Source organism: Salmo salar, chromosome 15, assembly GCF_965601325.2.
Source record: "Salmo salar chromosome 15, fSalSal1, whole genome shotgun sequence".
NCBI lineage: Eukaryota > Metazoa > Chordata > Actinopteri > Salmoniformes > Salmonidae > Salmo > Salmo salar.
In genome coordinates, this window is record NC_138305.1 from 15,334,587 (window position 1) to 15,358,919 (window position 24,333).

The 24,333-nt window shown below is 45.8% G+C and overlaps 1 protein-coding gene across 1 annotated transcript in view; it reads left to right on the forward strand.

The window, feature by feature from the left end:
• Positions 1-24,333, forward strand: part of adamts3 (ADAM metallopeptidase with thrombospondin type 1 motif, 3) — a 435,600-nt gene that overhangs the window by 391,893 nt on the left and 19,374 nt on the right. The window contains exon 21 of the mRNA XM_045695469.2: positions 16,461-16,578. Coding sequence (XP_045551425.1) covers positions 16,461-16,578 — 118 coding nt within the window. The remainder of the gene's footprint in view (positions 1-16,460; positions 16,579-24,333) is intronic.

Sequence of the window (24,333 nt, forward strand, 5' to 3'; positions counted from 1 at the left end):
CGCCAGAGCCACCCACTAGTCAGGAGCTGCCAGAGTGGCCAGACTGCCCGGAGCTGCCAGAGTGGCCAGACTGCCCGGCGATGCCAGACTGCCCGGCGATGCCAGACTGCCCGAGTGGCCCGACTGTCTTCAGGGTCTGCCAGAGTGGCCCGACTGTCTTCCGGGTCTGCCAGAGTGGCCCGACTGTCTTCCGGGTCTGCCAGAGTGGCCCGACTGTCTTCCGGGTCTGCCAGAGTGGCCTGACTGTCCTCCGTCCCAGCCCGAGTGGCCCGTCTACCCGGAGCTACCGGGGTGGGTCGTCTGCCCGGAACGGCCAGAACCAGAGACACCTCCAGATATAGGTGGGTTGGGGAGGGGGGGTGTAGCACAGTGGGGGGGGCAGCCACCCTCCCTTCCCTCCCTTTAGTTCGGGGGATTTTTTGGGGGGGGGGGGGTTTGTTATTTTGAGGTGCTTCCGGGGTTAGCACCTTTACGGGGGGGGGGGGGGGGTACTGTCACGTCCTGGTCAGTATAAGGGTTAATTGTTATTGTAGTTTGGTCAGGACGTGGCAGAAGGTATTTGGTTTATGTGGTTCGGGGTGGTGGTTTTTCTAAAAAGGGCATTTGATTTATGTATTCCGGGGTTTTTGGGCACTGTTCCTTGTTTATGTAATTCTATGTTTAGTCTAGGTAATCTATTTCTATGTTGAGTTAATTGGGGTGGACTTCCAATTGAAGGCAGCTGTGTGGTGTTGCCTTTGATTGGAAGTCCTATATTAGTTGGGTGTGTTTGTCTGTGTATTTGTGGGAGATTGTTTCTTGTTTTGATGAGTGTGCCTTTCAAGACTGTTTCGTTGTTCGTAAGTTCGTTTCGTTTTGTTGTTTTGGTGTGTTCATTCTGAATTAATAAATGTCAAGATGAGCGTACACATACCTGCTGCGTTTTGGTCCTCCATTACCAACGACAACCGTGACACCAGTACTCGTTCTCCTGGGTAGCACACAGTTTTTGCCTTGGGGACCGAAATGTTTCTCACCATAGAGCTGCCTATGATGACAGCTGGTGATGGTCAATTGGCCAAGAGATGATTTCGGATTGGTCTGTCATTTAGCATGCTTCTGTCTAACAGGAGCTGGTCAGTATGTTTAGATAATCCTTACTACCGCAGCTTTTTTTAAGATATCATGAAGAACTGCGAAAGTGTTTCTACTGCTATCAACATTGCTGCCCTGCACTTAACAGGTGCAATGGACAAAGATCAGTGACTACTTTTTGGAGGACGATCGTGCCGTGCTGACTCTCTCTGACTGAAAATGAATCAGACAATGAGGAAATCCCTGATTTTAGGTAAAACATTTTCATTGAACCAGACATTGTAGAGTCTTCTGATGACAGTGATGGGGAAGAAATGGCGATGAACAGAGTTGTTGTAATGGAAACAGTTGACAGAGTTTTGAAATCAGTGGAAGCAGAGAATGATTGATACGGTGGGAGTCAAAAAGAGAACAGAGGCTTTTGTATAGAACACCCATCTCCGGATTACATCTTCAAACAAAGTGCCAACATGGCATCCATGACAGAGTTCATCCATGTATACGGGTAAGAGTCTAGCTACATTTTCAGATATTATAAATTGTATTGCAAGTTAAAGCGTACTGTTAGCTAGCTTGCTAATGTTAGCTGGCTGGCTCACTAGTTAACGTTACGTGTATGAGCTGTGTAGTAATATTATTTGTATCTCAGAAATCAATTTTTATTGCTAGTTATAGCCTAATGTTAGCTAGCAAGCTAACATTGAACCTAGTTGGTTAGCTTTAGCTATATGCAGATTAATGCATGGTGCCTGGTGGTATGGTTTGGGATTATCCGTCTAAACAAAAGACTCCACTATGCAAGTAACCATTTCACTGTACCGTTTACACATTCTGCCGCTGTGCCATTTACACCTTCTGTATCCTGTGCATGTGACAAATAAACTTTGCTTTTATTTGATGTTGTTATTGTATGTGTTTACCAGAGACATGTAAACAACAACATGACCCGCACCAAAGTCAGATTAGGAGATAGGCCAAGGACTAGATCAAGTGTATTTAACCTCTTCGCTATAGGGGGCAGTATATCCACGGCCGGATGAAAAACGTACCCAAATTAAATGGCCTACTTCTCGGGCCCAGAGTCAAATATTTGCATATTATTAGTAGATTTGGATAGATAACACTCTGAAGTTTCTAAAACTGTTTGAATGATGTCTGTGTATAACAGAACTCATATGGCAGGCAAAAACCTGAGAAAAATCCAACCAGGAAGTGGGAAGTCTGAGAATTGTAGTCATTCAGACCATTTTCTATTGAAACTACAGTGTCTGTGGGGTCAACTTGCACTTCCTAAGGCTTCCACTAGATGTCAACAGTCTTTACAAAGTTGTTTGAGTCTTCTATGGTGAATTTTGACCGAATAACAGCCGGTTCAAGCAGTGTACTGTCTGAGGTCATGTAGTTACTTCATGCGCATTCACGCATGGATAGCATTTTTTCTTTTTCTTCTGTAATGAATACGCTATTGTCCGATTGGAATATTATCGATTGTTTATGTTAACACCCTAAGGTTTGATTGGAAACAGCGTTTGACATGTTTCTACAAACAGTAATGGAACTTTTGAGCTTTTCGTCTATTGATTTGCGCCCCGTCTCATGCCTTTTGGAATAGTGTTCTGGACGCGCCAACAAAACGGAGGTATTTGGACATAAATTATGGACTTTATCAAACAAATGAACATTTCTTGTGGAAGTGGGAGTCCTTCCGAGTGCATTCCGCCGAAGATCAGCAAAGGTAAGAAAATATTTATAACAGTATTTTAGAGTTTTGACGACGCCGTGGCTTGACGGCTAACTGTATAGCTTGCATTGACGGTTGAGCTATGTACTCAGAATATTGAACAATGTGCTTTCTCTGTAAAGTTATTTTAAAATCTGACACAGCGGTTGCATTAAGAGGTAGTAAATATATAATTCTTTAATTAATTGTTATATATTTTGTCACCGTTTATGATGAGTATTTCTGTAAATGAATGTGCACATTGTGGTCATTCACCAGAAGTTTTGGAGGCTAATCATTTTCTGAACATCATGCGCCAATGTAAAATGCTGTTTTTGGATATAAATATGAACTTGATCGAACAAAACATACATGTATTGTGTAACATGATGTCCTATGAGTGTCATCTGATGAAGATCGTCAAAGGTTAGTGCTTCATTTTAGCTGGATTTGGGGTTTTTGTGACACATCTCCTTGCTAGGAAAATGGCTGTGTGGCTTTTCTTGTTTAGGTGGTGTCCTAACATAATCTAATGTTTTGCTTTCGCTGTAAAGCCTTTTTGAAATCGGACAACGTGGTTGGATTCAGGAGAAGTGTATCTTTAAAATGGTGTAAAATAGTCGTATGTTTGAGAAATTGAAATTATTAGATTTTTGATGTTTTGAAGTTCGCGCCCTGCTGTTCCATTGGCTGTTGGCTAGCGGAATGCCTAGATGCAAGAAGTTTTTTTTTTAAATGTAAGGGGTGGATCAGCTTAATATTGTGTAAAGATTGTTGCTTCCATCAATGTAATTGTCTGCATCATTTCCAATCCCCCATATATATTTTTGGGGAAATATATATACTTATTTTTAGAATATACCTTTATTATTCCCCAAACCCTACCACCCTTCCCCCAATTGGAGTACACTAATAAACAATAACACTTAGGCTTCTACCTTCAGTTTATACATAGTATACACAATCTGCTTTACAGTAGTTATATTTTGTTTGTTTATAGTCCTTCCTCTATTTCTGATATCCTATTTCTGATATTCTATTTGTAACTGTGCTATTTCACAATTTCTCAACCTATATACATTTTACAGACCCTGTATGGTTTACATTGGTTATCTTGTTATTAGTCCCACCCTTCAGATCCATTCAACCCCTCCCATCTATCTCTCAACAACATCCATTTTGGATATCTAGTTGCCATACATTTTTCAACTGTGCTGTGATGCTTGACAAAGTATTGAACCTTTCTATTCTCATAGCTTCTACAGATTGTGAATTAAAAAAACATTTTTGCTAAAATAATTATATTATTGATTGACTATGGCTTTTCAAATCATCCAGTATTGTTATCTGCAGCGTTAGTTCTAGGCAAATGTTGCAATTCTTCAGCCATTCCTGGACCTGTGTCCAAATACGAGCTACATATGGACAATACCAAAATAAATGATCTAATGACTCTACCTCCTCACAGCAAAATCTGCAGAGCTGGGAAGATTGTATCCCCTATATATATAACATTCTATTGGTTGCAAGAATTTTGCATAGTAATTTAAATTGAAAATTTCAAAGTTTTGAATCCGGCATTGTTTTGCATATCAATTTATAAACCATGCGCCATGGAATGGGTACATCGCAAATCTCTTCACAACTATTTTGCAATTTATATGGCACAGCTGTCCGTTTTTTGTTCCTTAAATTAAATTGGTATGTTTTTTTAATTTTTCACACTTCTTTAACCATGTATGTTCTTTAATACAGGGCCGACATACAAGTTCCTTACTTTTTTCCCCTTCTACTTGCCTCTTCCATTTTTGTGGTAATGCTGCAATTAGTTGGTTGTAATTTTGGGTAGAGCAGACATTTCCATATGTCTGTGTTAGCTGCATGTGTGACATAACTCCACCAGTCCTATTTATGATATCAGTCACACAAATTATAACTTTTTTAAACATTTCTTCGGAAAATATTTTTTTTATCAATTAGTATATTTGAGTTTAACCACAATATTTGTTGTATTATTTGTTCTGCCTTTTCAGGTGGATTAAACTGAAATTGCAACCAAATTTCTAAGGCGTGTTTAAAAAATAACGATATTTTGAAGATTATTTCATTTTCAAACAACCGAAAGTGAGCAGGTGTAATCTGATTAAAGGGAAAAAGGCCATTCTTGAACATAGGATGAGACATTCCTACCAATTTATTAGAGAACCAGTTTGGATTTAAGTATAACTTTTGTATGACTGATGACTTTAGTAAGAGGTCTAATGCTTTAATATTTAGTAATTTCTGCCCTCCGAATTCATATTCGTTATATAAATAGGCCCTTTTACTTTTGTCTGGCTTGCCATTCAAAATAAAATAGAATATTTTTTGTTCATATAATTTAAAAAGCAGGTCACTAGGTGTTGTCACGCCCTGACCTTGGAGATCCTTTTTTCTCTATTTTGGTTAGGTCGGGGTGTGACTAGGGTGGGCATTCTAGTTTTTTTATTTCTAGGTTGGCTTGGTATGGTTCCCAATCAGAGGCAGCTGTCTATTGTTGTCTCTGATTGGGGATCATATTTGGGCATCTTTTTCACACCTGTTGGTTGTGGGATCTTGTTTATGTATAGTTAGCTTGAGCACTGCATAGCTTCACGTTCATTTTGTTCTTTGTTTTTTTTGCCAGTTCACGTAATAAAGATGATGAACCCAAACCACACTGCATTTTGGTCCGATTCTTACAACAATGGCCGTGACAGGTGTAGGCAAAACCATAAGCAAATGCGTAGACTGATATAACTAAAGAGTTAATCAGGGTGATTTTTCCACAAATAGACAGGTATTTTCCTTTCCATGGTAACAAGATCTTATCTATTTTTGCTAACTTTCTATAAAAATGAATTACGTGGGATCATTTCTTTCTTTTGGGATTTGTATAATGAGTATGTCCACATCTCCGTCAGACCATTTTAATTGGTAAAATACACAGTAATGTAACATTTGATCCGATACCTAATATAGTACACTTATCATAATTTGGTTTTAATCCAGAGAGGATAGCAAAAGTATCTAGATCCTCTATGAGGCCGTGGAGAGATTCTAATTATGGTTTTCAAAGAAACCATGAATCATCAGCGTACAATGACACCATAGTTTTTAATCCACGGATTTCTAATCCCTTAATATTATTGTTTGATCTAATTTTAACAGCTAACATTTCGATGGCAATAATAAATAGATATGCCGATAGTGGACAACCTTGTTTTACTCCTCTAGACAGTTAAAAACTTTCTGAGATGTAGCCATTATTTTACACCTATGGTTACTATACATAACTTTAACCCATTTTATAAGAGATTTCCCAAAATTGAAATATTCAAGTGTATTTTTTGCTACTACTTTCACCACTTTTAGTCTTAATCTTTTGTTGTTTATTACACTACCTTACTCTGTTAACCACATGGCCTCACATGTGACTCCTTTAAAGAGATGGGTGGGACTAAGGCTTAAGAGGGTGTGAACGATTCTGAATGGGTGTAGACAAAGAAGAGCTCTCGAGTAGGTGTACCAAAACACTCAAGAACCATTTTCTCAAAACTGGGATGACAAGTTTATCAACTTTCAAAGCAGATTTACTTTCCCATTGTTCCGCAACTGCAGTGTATGATACAATTTTCAAGTTTTATCCAACAAAAAACATTGATACTTATTTTATTTAACTAACGAAGCAATGCAACACCCAATTCCCCTGTGTTAAAAAGTAATTTCCCCCTTAAACTCAATAACTGGTTGTGCCACTTTCAGCTGCAATGACTGCAACCAAGTGCTTCCTGTAGTTGTTGATCAGTCTCTCACATCGCTGTGGAGGAATTTCAGCCCACTTCTTCTTGCAGAACTGCTTTAACTCAGCGACATTTGTGGGTTTTCAAGCACGTTTCAAGTCCTGCCACAACATCTCAATTGGGATTAGGGCTGGACTTTGACTAGGCCATTCTAAAACTTCAAATTTGTTTCTTTTTAGACATTTTTATGTAGACTTGATTGTGTGTTTTGGATCATTGTCTTGCTGCATGACCCAGCTGCGCTTCAGCTTCAGCTCATTGACAGATGGCCTGACATTCTCCTGCAGAATTCTCTGATTACATAATTCATGGTTTCTTCCAATAAGGCAAGTCATCCAGGTCCTGAAGCAGCAAAGCATCCCCAAACTATCACACTACCACCACCATGCTTGACCATTGGCATGAGGTTCTTACTGACAAATGCAGTGTTTGGTTTTCGCCAGGCATAATGGGACTCATGTCATCCAAAGTTGACTCAAGTTTGCCAAAAAGCACCTGGAAGCAACTAGATGATCATGAAGACTCTTGGAAGAATGCTCTATGGACAGATGATTCAAAAGTATTACTGTGTTTTCCTCGACATGGGCAAAGAAGGTGTTTAGCTTTTCCGGCAGCGAGATTTCGTTGTCTGAGCCGTTGACTCCACTTTGTCTATGTACTGACGTATTGCTTGTTTGATTGCCTCATGAAGGGCATTACTGGACTTTTTGTACTCAACCATATTCTCAGTCACGGAAGGGAGAGTAGCAATGGTCGAGAGTTTGATGCGCGAGTGGCGCAAGCAATGTGTTGATAAAACTTCAGAGGTTTTCCTAAGATTTGCTTTATTAAAGTCCCCAGCTTACAATAAATGTGGCCTCAAGATATGCGGTTTCCAGTTTGCACAAAGTCCAGTATAGTTCCTTGAGAGCCATCGTGGTATGGGCTTGAGGGGGAATATACACCGCTGTGACGATGACCGAACAGAATTGTACTTTATTGTCCAGGGACTGAACATTAGCAAGTAATATACTCGAAAGCGGTGGATGGTATGCACGCATCCTGAGTCGGACTAAAAGTCCACTCCGAATACCTCTTAACCTCCGGCGGCGTCTTGGAGCAGTCTCTGGGATAAATGGAATCACACTTGGAGTAGCAGTTACAACAGCCACAAAGTCACAACTTCCGGACTTGTCTACGTGTTGCTGTGCTGTTTGTTACTACTTGGCTACCTGCCAAACGTTATTTTTTTTGTCAATCTGCATTAACACATTTACCATCATCTTAGTTTTTTCCTCACTTTACTTTTTTCATTCAACTTTTTCACCCCGGACACTTTATCTGGACATGGTTCTACAGAATCTCCACCAGCCGAAAAAGCTAAGTAGCATCATTAACACTATGCCATCTAATTGCAGTCACTGTTCTCATAATATACAGGAGAACTATCGCCTTATGGTGAGGATAGCCATGCTGCAAGCCCAGCTTCAAATGCAATCGTTAGGCAAGGGTAATTTAATTGTATGAAAGGATGAAACAGCATCTGTGCCACCAGTAAGTACAGATAGTAGAACTCCCCCCACACAGTCCCCACAGCCGGACAATTTTCTCAAAGCTTCTGCAAAGAAATGCTGTCGGCATGCTGAACCAGTGTCATTCAGCCTACAGAAACATTCAACCAGTTCTCCCCATTTAAGCAACGAGTCAGAGGCCGAGCCTTCTCACCAAAGCCCCATATACTACCCACCACTGCAACCTGTATGCTCTCGTTGGCTGGCCCTCGCTTCATATTCGTCGCCAAACCCACTGGCTCCAGGTCATCTATAAGTCTTTGCTAGGTAAAGCCCCGCCTTATCTCAGCTCACTGGTCACCATAGCAGCACCCACCCATAGCACGTGCTGCAGCAGGTATATTTCACTGGTCATCCCCAAAGCCAACTCCTGCTTTGGCCGCCTTTCCTTCCAGTTCTCTGCTGTCAATGACTGGAACAAATTGCAAAAATCACTGAAGCTGGAGACTAATCTCCCTCACTAACTTTAAGCATCAGCTGTCAAAGCAGCTTATCGATCATTGCACCTGTACATAGCCCATCTGTAAATAGCCCACACAAACTACCTCATCCCCATATTGTTATTTTTTGCTCCTTTGCACCCAGTATCTCTACTTGTACATCATCATCTTCTGCACATCTATCACTCCAGTGTTAATGCTAAATTGTAATTATTTCACCACTATCACCTATTTATTGCCTTACCTCCCTAATCTTACTACATTTGCGCACACTGTATATAGATTTTTCTATTGTGTTATTGACTGTACGTTTGTTTATCCCATGTTTAACTCTGTTATTGTTTTTGTCTCACTGCTTTGCTTTTTCTTGGCCAGGTCGCAGTTGTAAGTGAGAACTTGTTCTCAACTGGCCTACTTGGTTAAATAAAGGTGAAATAAATACAAAGAAAAAGCCCTCACTACTGCTCGATCATCCAATTTTTCCAACCTAATTGTGGAGAATAAGAGCAATCCAAAATGTATTTTTGATACTGTCGCAAAGCTAACTGAAAAGAACATTCCCCAAGAGGATGGCTTTCATTTCAGCAGGGATGAATTCATGAACTTATTCGATGAAAAGATCATGATCATTAGAAAGCAAATTATGGGCGCTTCTCTTGGAATCTGCATATTTCTCCAGAGCTCAGTTGTCCAGAGTCTGCACAGAACTGCCAGGACCTAGGATCAATGGAGACACAAGTTTTTTAATCCTGTATCTCTTGACACGTTGATGAAAATAGTCATGGCCTCTAAACCTTCAAGCTGCGTAGTGGACCCTATTCTAATTATACTCCTTTAAGAGCTGCTTCCTGTGCTTGGCCCTCCTATGTTGAACATAATAAATGGCTCCCTATCCTCCAGATGTGTACTAAACTCTCTAAAAGTGGCAGTAATAAAGCATCTCTACATTTTGGAAAAAATTGCGCAGCATCTCACTACCTTTCTGAAGACAAATAATGTATACGAAACACTTTAGTCTTCTTTTAGACCCCATCATAGCACTGAGACTGCACTCGTGAAGGTGGTACATTACCTTTTAATGGTGTCAGACCAAGGCTCTGCATGTGTCCTCGTGCTCCTAGACCTTAGTGCTGCTTTTGACACCATCGATCCCCACATTCTTTTGGAGAGATGGTAAACCCTAATTGGTCTACACTGAAAAGATGTTGCCTGGTTTAGATCTTATCTGTCGGAAATATATCAGTTTGTCTCTGTGGATGGTTTGTCCTCTGACAAATCAATTTTAAGTTTCGGTGTTTCTCAAGGATTGTTTTCACTATATATTCTACCTCTTGGTGATGTCATTTGGAAACACAATGTCAACTTTCACTGCTATGCGGACAACACACAGCTGTACATTTTTTGAAACGGTGGTGGTGAAGCCTCAAAATTCTCTACCCTGGAAGCCTGTGTTTCAGACATAAGGAAGTGGATGGCGGAAAATGTTTTACTTTAAACTCGGACGAAATAGAGATGTTAGTTCTAGGTCCCAAGAGACAAAGAGATCTGCTGTTGGATCTGACAATTAATCTTGATGGTTATACAGTCATCTCAAGTAAAACTGTGAAGGGCCTCTGCATTACCCTGGACCCTGATCTCTCTTGAACATATCAAGAATATTTCAAGGACCGCTTTTTTTCCATCTTTGTAACATTGCAAAAATCAGAAACATTTTGTCCCAAAATTATTCCGAAAAGTTCATCTCTGCTTTTGTCACTTCTAGAGTGGACTACTGCAATGCTCTACTCTCCGGCTACCCTGTTAAAGCACTAAATAAAACTTCAGTTAGTGCTAAACATGGCTGCTCGAATATTGACAAGAACCCAAAAATGTGATCATATTACTCCAGTGCTAGCCTCTCTACACTGCCTATCCATGTTAGAGACAGACTTGCTCCTGACCTTTAAGTCTTTACTGAAGACCCATCTCTTTAGTAGGTGCAGTGATTGAGTGAGGTCTGGCCCAGGGGTGCAAAGGTGACGGGCAGGGCACTGGAGCAATGAACCGCCCTTGCTGTATCTACGTGGCCGGCTCCCCTCTCTCCTCTGGGATTCTCTGCCTCTGACCCTATTATGGGAGCTGAGTCACTGGCTTACTGGTGCTCTTCCATGCCATCCCTAGGAGGGGTGCGTCACTTGAGTCACTGACGTGATCTTCCTGTCTGGTTTTGCGCCCCACTTCGGCCTCGTGCGGTGGACGAGATCTTTGTGGGCTATACGCAGCCTTGTCTCAGGTTAGTAAGTTGGTGGTCCATTGATTATCCCTCTAGGGGGTTGTGCTTTGGCAAAGTGTATGTGCCAGGGGGCGAGGGTCAGTCTGTTATATCTGGTGTAATTCTCCTGTCTTATCTGGTCTCCTATGTGGTTTTAAGTATGCTCCCCCTAATTATTTCTCTCCCTCCCCTTCTGGGAGGAGCCCTAGGACCATGCCTCAGGATTACCTGGCTTGATGACTCCTTGCTGTCCCCAGACCACCTGGTCATGCTGCTGCTCCAGTTTCAACTCTTCTGCCTGCGGCTATGAAACCCTGACCTGTTCACAGGCCTTGTCCCGGACCTGCTGTTTTCGACGCTCTCGCTCTCTCTCCTGCTGATTAGTAACATGCCTGGCATTTGAAAATACCATGCATTTTGTTTTACCTGAATTTAGAACCAGCTTTAAATTATACAGATTCTGTTGTATGATGTTAAATGCTCTTTGGGCATTTTAAAAAGATAAACTACTACCACTTGAATAAAGAACAGTATCATCTGCATAAAAATGAACATCCGCTGATTCAATATGATCCCCAATTTTGTTGATATACAACAGTGGGCCCAAAATAGAACCTTGCGGAACACCTGAGCACACCTCTATGGACTCAGATTTACAAACATCCGCCATTACACATTGTGTACGATTTGATAGGTAATTTATAAACCAATCTAGAGCATGACCAGTAATTCCACAACATTTTAACCGTTGCACTAACACAGCATGGTCCACGGTGTCAAAAGCCTTCCACAAATCAATAAAGACAGACACACAATGTAACTTCTTATCAAGAGCACAGTGGATGTCATTTAAAACCTTCAATGTTGCTGAAACAGTGCTGTGGCTAGACCTAAAACCTGATTGCATTCCATTTCAAATGTTTTTTTGGAAGTAGGCCTTTAGCTGCCTACTAACTAAGGACTCCAGTACCTTTGACAGTACTGACAATACAGACAAATACATTTGATTGCGTTTGGGGGGGGGGGGGGGGGGGGGTACGAACAAAGGGTCCAATTCAGGAAAGTCATATTTGTGGCTGGAATGCTGGTGCGTTATCGCTGCTCTAATATCCCAAAGTTCTTTCCGGCTGTATGTAATAGCGCAAAGGACGTTCTGAGCTAATAATGTGAGAAGTAACACACAAAATAAATACTGCAAAGTTTCTTAGGAGCCATGGGCGACCATGTCTGTTGGCGCCATCTTGCCATCTATGACGACCTGTCAAACAAATCAATAAACATTACACTATATGTATATACACATCAATCATCCACCTGAATTGCCCTAGAGACACCAAATCCACCAACTTTAAGGACTTTTGGAGGTCATTCCATGAGGCACAAAACAAACTAAAAGCAGATTTACCTAACTAGGTGGAGATTGAAGGGGTCTCCAGGGTTAGCCTTCCCTGAGTCTGTGTCTGGTAACTTATACATCTGAAGGTTAACAATGAGGTAAGTTATGGCAGAAATGTATACAAGAGGGCTTTATAGACAAAAAGAGCGCAATGCCTAAATCTTTTTTTCAAGGCCAGCCTACTTTCTGATACAAAATGCTATGATTGTCACGTCTTGACCAGCAGAGGGTGTAGTTGTGTAGTATTTTGGTCAGGACGTGGCAGAAGATGTCTGTGTATGTTTGTTCTGGGTTGTATGTTTCTATGTTGGTCTGTGTGGCTCCCGATCAGGGACAGCTGGTTAGGAGAATATATGACTCCCAGCTGATTGGGAGTCATATATTAGGTGTGTGTTTTTCACTTGGGTTTGTGGGTTGTTGCGCTAGCACTGCTATTATTTTTGTATGTATAGCCCGTTAGCCTGTCGTGAATCGTTATTGTTTTTTCTGTGTTTGCTTCATTCTTTACATTAAAAAGATAAGTATCCACATCCCACTTGCATTTTGGTCATCCATTCCCAATGACAATCGTTACAATGATGTGTAGTGAACCTATCGCCCGTAATAAAGCACAATGTGTTATGATAAACTGCATCCAATGGCTTCAGTACAGTGGCATCTGCATTCATATAGACGATATCGCCATAGTCAATAACTGGAATGAATTTTGACAATGATTTGTTTTCTGCTATTTAATGAAAGACCTGTTCCTATAGAAGGAGTCTATTTTAATTCTTAATTTCTTAACTAAATCATCAACATGCTTTCTGAAAGATAGCTTTTTGTCAATTCAGATGTCCAGATATTTATAAACGGGCACACGATCAATGAGGGTACCATCCAAAGTATGTAAGTATAAATCATCAGATACATTTTTTGTGATTTGTAAAATAACGAACTTGGTTTTACCTGCATGAAGTAACAACTCCTGTTCAACAAAGGCAGGGCAATAAAGGCAGATTGAGCCTGGTTAGCTGTGGGGGCAATAGCATACACCACAGTGTGTCACAGTATCTAACGAAGGTGGCGCCCCTCCTCGGTCGGGCGGCGCTCGGCGGTCGTCGTCGCCGGCCTATTAGCTGCCACCGATCGTTGTTTCTGTGTCTTTTGGTTTTGTCTGTCTGTCTATCTCGCACCTGTTTTGTGTTTGTCATTAGTGGGGGGTTATTTAGTGTGTATTTTCAGTTGGGGTTCTCGTGCGGGATTGTTTATTGTCCACTCAGGACAGTTGTGATTATAAATTGTTATTGTAGATTATTATTGCCGGGCTGCGCCCCGTGCGCTTTTCGTTTCCAGTGCGCTTATTTTGGGAAGGTGTTTTTCCCCTGGCAGACTTCGCCACACGCCTGGTGCCCTACGGCTATTTGCGTGCCAATAATATTATTAAAACACCGTTGCTCCGGCCCTCTGTCTCCTGCTCCTGATTCCACCTCTCCACTGGTCCTAGACAGTCGTGACACAGTGTCTGCATACAGGTGAAAGTGACAAACTTAGGAATTTACGCCTTTCCTATGCACTTCTCAGTATTTGTTATTCAGACTTTCATTATTCAGTACCACGTAACTCACTCTGCAGGTGTGGCTACCTTGCACACTCTGAATACATTTCATTCGACTGCTGAAAACCCTGTAATTTTCTTGTAAACAGATTTTCTTGTGGAGTTTTCATTCAATAGTGTTTTCAGTGCATTTAACTTAAGACATCCCTTTAAATATTTTATTTTTAATTTGAATTTTGTCTACAGACTAACCCAATTTATGTAAAGAGAACAAGTCCCAATACTGACCCCGGCGGTACACCTTTCATAATATCCAGGAAACTAGACATAACACCATCAGAAATCACACATTCTGTCCTGCCTGACAGACAATTCTCAAACCACTTGCAAGAAGCCGGATCCAGGCCTATTTCAGTCAACCCTTGAATGAGAATGTGATTGTCAGCAGTGTCGAAGGCCCTGGAAATGTCTATAAATAAACCAGAGGAGCAGAAAGCTGCAGCATGAAAGGATCAAGCAACCTTTTTTACATAAAAAAGCATATCACAAGTAGAAAGTTGTTGAAATGAAAACAAAGATTCACTAGAAGTTGATGGAACTTCCATTGCATCAACTATAGGCTGAGAGATGGGGCAAGCAGTCAACTGGCTGACTATGGTCAATTAAAGCACCATTTATTTCAAATAAAAAGCCTGCCGAGATAAAATTCTGATTTAAAGCATCACTTACATCATTTTTCTCAGTAATGATGCCAGAGTCCCTCCAATTGCTCTCCACACTGCCCTCACCTATGTGAGAATTCTGTACATTGACTACAGCTCAGCGTTCAGAACCATTGTCCCCTCCAAGGTCGTCACCAAACTTAGGACCCTTGGACTGAACACCTCCCTCTGCAACTGGATCCTAAACTTCCTGATGGACTGACCCCAGGTTGTGAGGGTAGGCAACATCACCTCCGCCATGCTGACCCTCTAACAAGGTGGCGCCACAGGGGTGTGTACTTAGTCCACTCTTGTACTCTCTGTTCACCCACGACTGCGTGGCCGCGTACGACTCCAACACCATCATCAGGTTTGATGGCTACACGACGGTGGTAGGCCTGATCACTAGTGACGATGACAGCCTACAGGGAAGAGGTCAGTGACCTGGCAGTATGATGCCGGAACAACAACCTCTCCCTCAACGTCAGTAAGACCAAGGAGCTGACTGTGGATTACAGGAAATGGTTGGGCGAGCATGTCCCAACCAGGTCGAGACCCCAGCAGGTCGAGAGCTGTAAGTTCCTTGGTGTCCAAATCACTAAGAACTTAAAATAGTCCACACACACACATAGTCGTGAAGAAGGTGCGTCAGCTAGCTAGCGACATGGCAGATCAATCCAAACTCATCTCTAGACATGTCCAGCCCACTCATTATCTCAGCCAATCATGGCTAGCAGGAAGGTTGCTGACTTTTTCCGTGACTGAACCAACTAGGCTCATCATTTAACTATTTTATTTGTATTTACAGATGACATTCATTTGTTATTAATGCACATGAATGTTTACTTGTTCTAGAAGGCATTTCTGCCCCAAAACATATTTTGATTAAAAAAAAATATATGTCCAAATGCCTCTCCTGTGAAGTATGGACGTGCGACATCTAGCTTCCTGAAACAGGTCAAAAATAGTAATTGAACCCTCCAAATCCATGGAGGAACAGAAGGATTTAAGCCAGTAGTGTAGCCAGAGGAGAGGACTAAAGCATTACATTCCTGACCTGTTCTTGGTAGAGGCCAGGAAATGAGAACACGCTTGCCTGTTTCCTTCAGCCTGCCTATGAGCACTCTGAAGTCATCTTTTAATTGCTCCGATTTATGAAGATTGATGTAGTTTGTAACAACATGAATGACTACTGTGCGAGCATTCGGGTGCTTCTCCATCACAGTAGAGAGCTGGTGAGCTATGTCACTAAGACAGGCTCCAGGGAAGCAGTGGGTCCTTGGTTACCTGACCACCAGATCTCTAACTATGGAGCTCCCTCTAACAACCACTACGTCCCTAACTATGGAGCTCCCTGTAACAACCACTACGTCCCTAACTATGGAGCTCCCTACAAAAGCGCTGTATCGCCACTCCAAATGTTCTGGTGCCTATTTCCTTGTCACATGTCAGTGACAGGGTTTCCATTTCAATTTAGCCATTGAGGTATGGAGGGATACTTAGTTATGACTGGGGTCTAGTCAGAGGTATGGAGGGATACTTTGTGAGGACTGGGGCCTAGTCAGAGGTATTAAGGGATACTTTGTGAGGACTGGGGCCTAGTCAGAGGTATAGTATGTAGGGCCTGAGGCTTGATGTGTTGAGTGTTAGGTGTTTTGCTGTAGTTATTGTGTGACTGATAACTACAGTAAGTGTTGTGTCTGGATTGCAGTGTGACTGATAACTAAATGTTGTGTCTAGATTGCAGTGTGACTGATAACTAAATGTTGTGTCTAGATTGCAGTGTGACTGATAACTAAATGTTGTGTCTAGATTGCAGTGTGACTGATAACTAAATGTTGTGTCTGGATTGCAGTGTGACTGATAACTAAATGTTGTGTCTGGATTGCAGTGTGACTGATAACTAAATGTTGTGTCTAGATTGCAGTGTGACTGATAACTATGTAATTTATATGTGTGTTGTGTTTCAGTGCTCAGTGACATGTGGTGAGGGGATGGAGAGGCGCTTAGTGACGTGTCGTATTGGAGATCAGTGTAATGGAGAGAGACCTGAGGCCCACAGACCCTGCAAGCCAGGACCCTGTCACGGTGAGATACAACTCTAACCCTGACCTTAACATTAACCCTGACTATCAATTATATGTCAATTATATGACCCGAGTCCTAACTCTAACCCCTCAGACCCCCATACCTAACCCTAACCACCCCCAAAGCCTGAGTCCTAACTCTAACCCCTCAGACCCCCATACCTAACCCTAACCACCCCCAAAGCCTGAGTCCTAACCCTAACCTTTCAGACCCCCATACCTAACCCTAACCACCCCCAAAGCCTGAGTCCTAACCCTAACCCCTCAGACTCCATACCTAACCCTAACCACCCCCAAAGCCTGAATCCTAACCCTAACCTTTCAGACCCCCATACCTAACCCAAACCACCCCCAAAGCCTGAGTCCTAACCCTAACCCCTCAGACCCCATACCTAACCCTAACCACCCCCAAAGCCTGAATCCTAACCCTAACCTTTCAGACCCCCATACCTAACCCTAACCACCCCCAAAGCCTGAATCCTAACCCTAACCCCTCAAACCCCCATACCTAACCCTAACCACCCCCAATGCCTGAGTCCTAACCCTAACCCCTCAGACCCCATACCTAACCCTAACCACCCCCAAAGCCTGAATCCTAACCCTAACCCCTCAAACCCCCATACCTAACCCTAACCACTCCTGAGACCTGAGTCCTAACTCTAACCCCTCTGGCCCCCATACCTAACCATTCCTGAGACCTGAGTCCTAATCCTAACCCCTCAGGCCACCCATACATAACCCTAACCACTCCTGAGTCCTAACCGTAACCTCTCAGACCCCAATACCTAACCACTCCTGAGACCCGAGTCCTAATCCTAACCCCTCAGACCCCCATACCTAACCCTAACCACTCCTGAGTCCTAACCGTAACCTCTCAGACCCCAATACCTAACCACTCCTGAGACCTGAGTCCTAAACGTAACCCCTCAGACCCCATACCTAACCCTAACCACTGCTGAGTCCTAATCCTAACCCCTCAGACCCCCATACCTAACCACTCCTGAGTCCTAATCCTAACCCCTCAGACCCCCATACCTAACCCTAACCACTCCTGAGTCCTAATCCTAACCCCTCAGACCCCCATACCTAACCCTAACCACTCCTGAGACCCGAGTCCTAACTTTAACCCCTCAGACCCCCATACCTAACCCTAACCACCCCCAAAGCCTGAGTCCTAACCCTAACCTTTCAGACCCCCATACCTAACTCTAACCACCCCCAAAGCCTGAGTCCTAACCCTAACCTTTCAGACCCCCATACCTAACCACTCCTGAGTCCTAACCCTAACCCCTCAGACCACCATACCTAACCCTAACCACTCCTGAAGTGGGGGGGGGGGGGGGGGGGGGGGGTGCTATGCTGACATATTGAATTGTTTTAAGATGGTCATACTATGGATCATTTAGATATTTGGTTAAGAAAATATATCCTGAAGTGAGGGAGGGAGGGAGGGAGGGAGGGAGGGAGGGAGGGAGGGAGGGAGGGAGGGAGGGAGGGAGCTGAATAACTAGGGAGGGAGGGAGCAGAATAACTAGGGAGGGAGGGAGCTGAATAACTTGGGAGGGAGGTGAATAACTAGGGAGGGAAGGAGGGAGCTGTATACTAGGGAGGGAGATAGGGAGATGAGTAACTAGGGAGGGAGGGAGGGAGGGAGGGAGGGAGGGAGGGAGGGAGGGAGGGAGGGAGGGAGGGAGCTGAATAACTAGGGAGGGAGGGATGGAGCTGAATAACGAGGGAGGGAAGGAGGGAGGGAGCTGAATGATGAGGGAGGGAGGGAGCTGAATAATGAGGGAGGGAGGGAGCTGAATAATGAGGGAGGGAGGGAGCTGAATAACGAGGGAGGGAGGGAGCTGAATAACTAGGGAGGGAGGGAGCTGAATAACTAGGGAGGGAGTGAGGGAGCTGAATAACGAGGGAGGGAGGGAGGGATGGAGGGAGGGAGCTGAAAAACTAGGATATTTATAACTAGGGAGATAGTTGTCTAACTAGGGAGGGAGGGAGTTGAATAACAAGAGATGGATATGAATAACTAGGGAAGGAGAGGGGTAGATGAACAATTGGGGAGGGAGGGAGGAAGATAGTTGAGTAACTACGGAGGGATATGAATAACTAGGGATGGAGAGAGAGCTGAATAACTAGGGAGGGAGGGAGTTGAATAACTAGGAAGGGAGGGAGGGAGGGAGGGAGCTGAATAACTAGGGAGGGAGGGAGCTGAATAACTAGGGAGGGAGTTGAATAACTAGGGAGGGAGGGAGCTGACTAACTAGGGAGGGAGGGAGCTGAATAACTAGGGAGGGAGGAATGGCTGAATAACTAGGGAGGGAGGGAGGGATCTGAGTAACTAAGGAGGGAGCTGAATAATTAGGGAGGGAGGGAGGGAGCTGAATAACGAGGGAGGGAGGGAGCTGAGTAACTAAGGAGGGAAGTGAATAACTAGGGAGGGAGGGAGCTGAATAACTAGGGAGGGAGGGAGCTGAGTAACTAGGGAGGGAGGGAGGGAGCTGAATAACTAGGGAGGGAGGGAGGGAGCTGAATAACGAGGGAGGGAGGGAGGGAGCTGAATAACGAGGGAGGGAGGGAGCTGAATAACGAGGGAGGGAGGGAGCTGAATAACTAGGGAAGGAGGGAGGGAGGGAGCTGAATAACTAGGGAGGGAGAGAGGGAGCTGAATAACGAGGGAGGGAGGGAGGGAGCTGAATAACGAGGGAGGGTGGGAGGGAGGGAGCTGAATAACGAGGAAGGGAGGGATGGAGCTGAATAACTAGGGAGGGAGGGAGGGAGCTGAATAATGAGGGAGGGAGGGAGGGAGGGAGCTGAGTAACTAGGGAGGGAGGGAGCTGAATAACTAGGGAGGGAGGGAGCTGAATAACTGCGGAGGGAGGGAGCTGAATAACTAGGGAGGGAGCTCAATAACTAGGGAGGGAGAGAGCTGAATAACTAGGGAGGGAGGGAGCTGAATAACTTGGGAGGGAGGTGAATAACTAGGGAGGGAGGGAGCTGAATAATGAGGGAGGGAGGGAGGGAGCTGAATAACTAGGGAGGGAGGGAGCTGAATAACTAGGGAGGGAGCTCAATAACTAGGGAGGGAGGGAGCTGAATAATGAGGGAGGGAGGGAGGGAGCTGAATAACTAGGGAGGGTGGGAGATGAATAACTAGGGAGGGAGGGAGCTGAAAAGCTTGGGAGGGAGGTGAATAACTAGGGAGGGAAGGAGGGAGCTGTATACTAGGGAGGGAGGGAGGGAGGGAGCTGAATAACTAGGGATGGAGGGAGCTGAATAATGAGGGAGGGAGGGAGCTGAATAATGAGGGAGGGCGGGAGCTGAATAACGAGGGAGGGAGGGAGCTGAATAACTAGGGAGGGAGGGAGATGAATAACAAGGGAGGGGGTGAGGGAGCTGAATAACGAGGGAGGGACGGAGGGAGGGAGGGAGCTGAATAACTAGGGAGGGATGGAGCTGAATGACTAGGGAGGGAGGGAGCTGAATAACTTGGGAGGGAGGTGATTAACTAGGGAGGGAAGGAGGGAGCTGTATACTAGGGAGGGAGAGAGGGAGGTGAATAACTAGGGAGGGAGGGAGGGAGGGAGGGAGGGAGCTGAGTAACTAGGGAGGGAGGGAGGGAGGGAGGGAGGGAGGGAGGGAGGGAGGGAGGGAGGGAGGGAGCTGAATAACTAGGGAGGGAGGGATGGAGCTGAATAACGAGGGAGGGAGGAGCTGAATAATGAGGGAGGGAGCTGAATAATGAGGGAGGGAGGGAGCTGAATAACGAGGGAGGGAGGGAGCTGAATAACGAGGGAGGGAGGGAGCTGAATAACTAGGGAGGGAGGGAGCTGAATAACTAGGGACGGAGTGAGGGAGCTGAATAACGAGGGAGGGAGGGAGGGAGGGATGGAGGGAGGGAGCTGAATAACTAGGGAGGGAGGGAGCTGAATAACGAGGGAGGGAGGGAGGGAGATGAATAACGAGGGAGGGAGGGATGGAGGGAGGGAGCTGAATAACTAGGGAGGGAGGGAGGGAGCTGAATAACGAGGGAGGGAGGGAGGGAGCTGAATAACGAGGGAGTGAGGGAGGGAGCTGAATAACGAGGGAGGGAGGGAGGTGAGTAACTTGGGATTGAGGGAGGGAGGGAGGGAGGGAGGGAGGGAGGGAGGGAGGGAGGGAGGGAGCTGAATAATGAGGGAGGGAACTGAATAACTAGGGAGAGAGGCAGGGAGCTGAATAACTAGGGGGGGAGGGAGTTGGATCAATAACAAGGGTGGGAGCGCGGGAGACGAACAACTAGGGAGTTGAATAACTAGGGAGGAAGGGAGTGAGATGAATACCTAGGGTGGAAGGGAGTTGTATAACTAGGGAGGGGGAATAATAACTCGGGAGGTAGTTGCATAACTAGTGAGGGAAGGATATTTATAACTAGGGAGATAGTTGTCTAACTAGGGAGGGAGGGAGTTGAATAACAAGAGATGGATATGAATAACTAGGGATGGAGAGGGGTAGATGAACAATTGGGGAGGGAGGGAGGAAGATAGTTGAGTAACTACGGAGGGATATGAATAACTAGGGATGGAGAGAGAGCTGAATAACTAGGGAGGGAGGAGTTGAATAACTAGGAAGGGAGGGAGGGAGGGAGGGAGGGAGGGAGGGAGGGAGGGAGGGAGGGAGGAGGGAGGGAGGGAGGGAGGGAGGGAGGGAGGGAGGGAGGGAGCTGAATAACTAGGGAGGCAGGGAGCTGAATAACTAGGGAGGGAGGGAGTTGAATAACCAGGGAGGGAGGGAGCTGACTAACTAGGGAGGGAGGGAGCTGAATAACTAGGGAGGGAGGGAGGGATCTGAGTAACTAAGGAGGGAGCTGAATAATTAGGGAGGGAGGGAGGGAGCTGAATAACTAGGGAGGGAGGGAGGGAGCTGAGTAACTAAGGAGGGAGATGAATAACTAGGGAGGGAGGGAGGGAGCTGAATAACTAGGGAGGGAGGGAGCTGAGTATCTAGGGAGGGAGGGAGGGTGCTGAGTAACTAGGGAGGGAGGGAGGGAGCTGAATAACGAGGGAAGGAGGGAGGGAGCTGAATAACGAGGGAGGGAGGGAGGGAGCTGAGTAACTAGGGAGGGAGGGAGGGAGGGAGCTGAATAACTAGGGAGGGAGGGAGTGAGCTGAATAACGAGGGAGGGAGGGAGCTGAATAACGAGGGAGGGAGGGAGCTGAATAACGGGGGAGGGAGGGAGGGAGCTGAATAACTAGGGAAGGAGGGAGGGAGGGAGGGAGCTGAATAACTAGGGAGGGAGGGAGGGAGCTGAATAACGAGGGAGGGAGGGAGCTGAATAACGAGGGAGGGAGGGAGGGAGCTGAATAACGAGGAAGGGAGGGAGCTGAATAACTAGGGAGGGAGGGAGGGAGCTGAATAACGAGGGAGGGAGGGAGGGAGCTGAGTAACTAGGGAGGGAGGGAGGGAGCTGAATAACTAGGGAGGGAGGGAGCTGAATAACTAGGGAGGGAGGGAGGTGAATAACTAGGGAGGGAGCTCAATAACTAGGGAGGGAGGGTGGGAGCTGAATAACTAGGGAGGGAGGGAGCTGAATAACTTGGGAGGGAGGTGAATAACTAGGGAGGGAAGGAGGGAGCTGTATACTAGGGAGGGGGAGAGGGAGGTAAATAACTAGGGAGGGAGGGATTGAGGGAGGGAGCTGAGTAACTAGGGAGGGAGGGAGGGAGCTGAATAATGAGGGAGGGCGGGAGCTGAATAACTAGGGAGGGAGGGAGCTGAATAACTAGGGAGGGAGGGATGGAGCTGAATAACGAGGGATGGAGGGAGCTGAATAATGAGGGAGGGAGGGAGCTGAATAATGAGGGAGGGCGGGAGCTGAATAACGAGGGAGGGAGGGAGGGAGATGAATAACTAGGGAGGGAGGGAGCTGAATAACGAGGGAGGGAGTGAGGGAGCTGAATAACGAGGGAGGGAGGGAGGGAGCTGAATAACGAGGGAGGGAGGGAGCTGAATAACGAGGGAGGGAGGGAGGGAGGGAGCTGAATAACTAGGGAGGGAGGGAGGGAGCTGAATAACGAGGGAGGGAGGGAGGGAGCTGAATAACGAGGGAGGGAGGGAGGGAGCTGAATAACGAGGAAGGGAGGGAGGGAGCTGAATAACTAGGGAGGGAGGGAGGGAGCTGAATAACGAGGGAGGGAGGGAGGGAGCTGAGTAACTAGGGAGGGAGGGAGGGAGCTGAATAACTAGGGAGGGAGGGAGCTGAATAACTAGGGAGGGAGGGAGCGCAATAACTAGGGAGGGAGCTCAATAACTAGGGAGGGAGGGTGGGAGATGAATAACTAGGGAGGGAGGGAGCTGAATAACTTGGGAGGGAGGTGAATAACTAGGGAGGGAGCTCAATAACTAGGGAGGGAGGGTGGGAGCTGAATAACTAGGGAGGGACGGAGATGAATAACTTGGGAGGGAGGTGAATAACTAGGGAGGGAAGGAGGGAGCTGTATACTAGGGAGGGAGAGAGGGAGGTAAATAACTAGGGAGGGAGGGATTGAGGGAGGGAGCTGAGTAACGAGGGAGGGAGGGAGGGAGCTGAATAACTAGGGAGGGATGGGATGGAGCTGAATAACGAGGGAGGGAGGGAGCAGAATAATGAGGGAGGGAGGGAGGGAGCTGAATAATGAGGGAGGGCGGGAGCTGAATAACTAGGGAGGGAGGGAGCTGAATAACTAGGGAGGGAGTGAGGGAGCTGAATAACGAGGGAGGGAGGGAGGGAGGGAGGGAGGGAGGGAGGGAGGGAGGGAGGGAGCTGAATAACTAGGGAGGGAGGGAGCTGAATAACTTGGGAGGGAGGGAGGGAGGGAGCTGAATAACTAGGGAGGGAGGGATGGAGCTGAATAACGAGGGAGGGAGGGAGCTGAATAACGAGGGAGGGAGAGAGCTGAATAACGAGGGAGGGAGGGAGCTGAATAACTAGGGAGGGAGGGAGCTGAATAACTAGGGAGGGAGTGAGGGAGCTGAATAACGATGGAGGGACGGAGGGATGGAGGGAGGGAGCTGAATAACTAGGGAGGGAGGGAGCTGAATAACGAGGGAGGGAGGGAGCTCAATAACGAGGGAGGGAGGGAGCTGAATAACGAGGGAGGGAGGGAGCTGAATAACGAGGGAGGGAGGGAGGGAGCTGACAAACGAGGGAGGGAGAGAGCTGAATAACTAGAGAGGGAGTGAGGGGGGAGGGAGCTCAATAACGAGGTAGGGAGGGAGGGATGGAGGGAGGGAGCTGAATAACTAGGGAGGGAGGGAGCTGAATAACTAGGGATGGAGTGAGGGAGGGAGGGAGTTGGATCAATAACAAGGGTGGGAGCGCGGGAGACGAACAACTAGGGATTTGAATAACTAGGGAGGAAGGGAGTGAGATGAATACCTAGGGTGGAAGGGAGTTGTATAACTAGAGAGGGAGAATAATAACTCGGGAGGTAGTTGCATAACTAGTGACGGAAGGATATTTATAACTAGGGAGATAGTTGTCTAACTAGGGAGGGAAGGATATTAATAACTAGGGAGGTAGTTGTCTAACTAGGGAGGGAGGGAGTTGAATAACAAGAGATGGATATGAATAACTAGGGAAGGAGAGGGGTAGATGAACAATTGGGGAGGGAGGGAGGAAGATAGTTGAGTAACTACGAAGGGATATGAATAACTAGGGATGGAGAGAGAGCTGAATAACTAGGGAGGGAGGGAGTTGAATAACTGGAGGGAGGGAGGGAGGGAGGGAGGGAGGGAG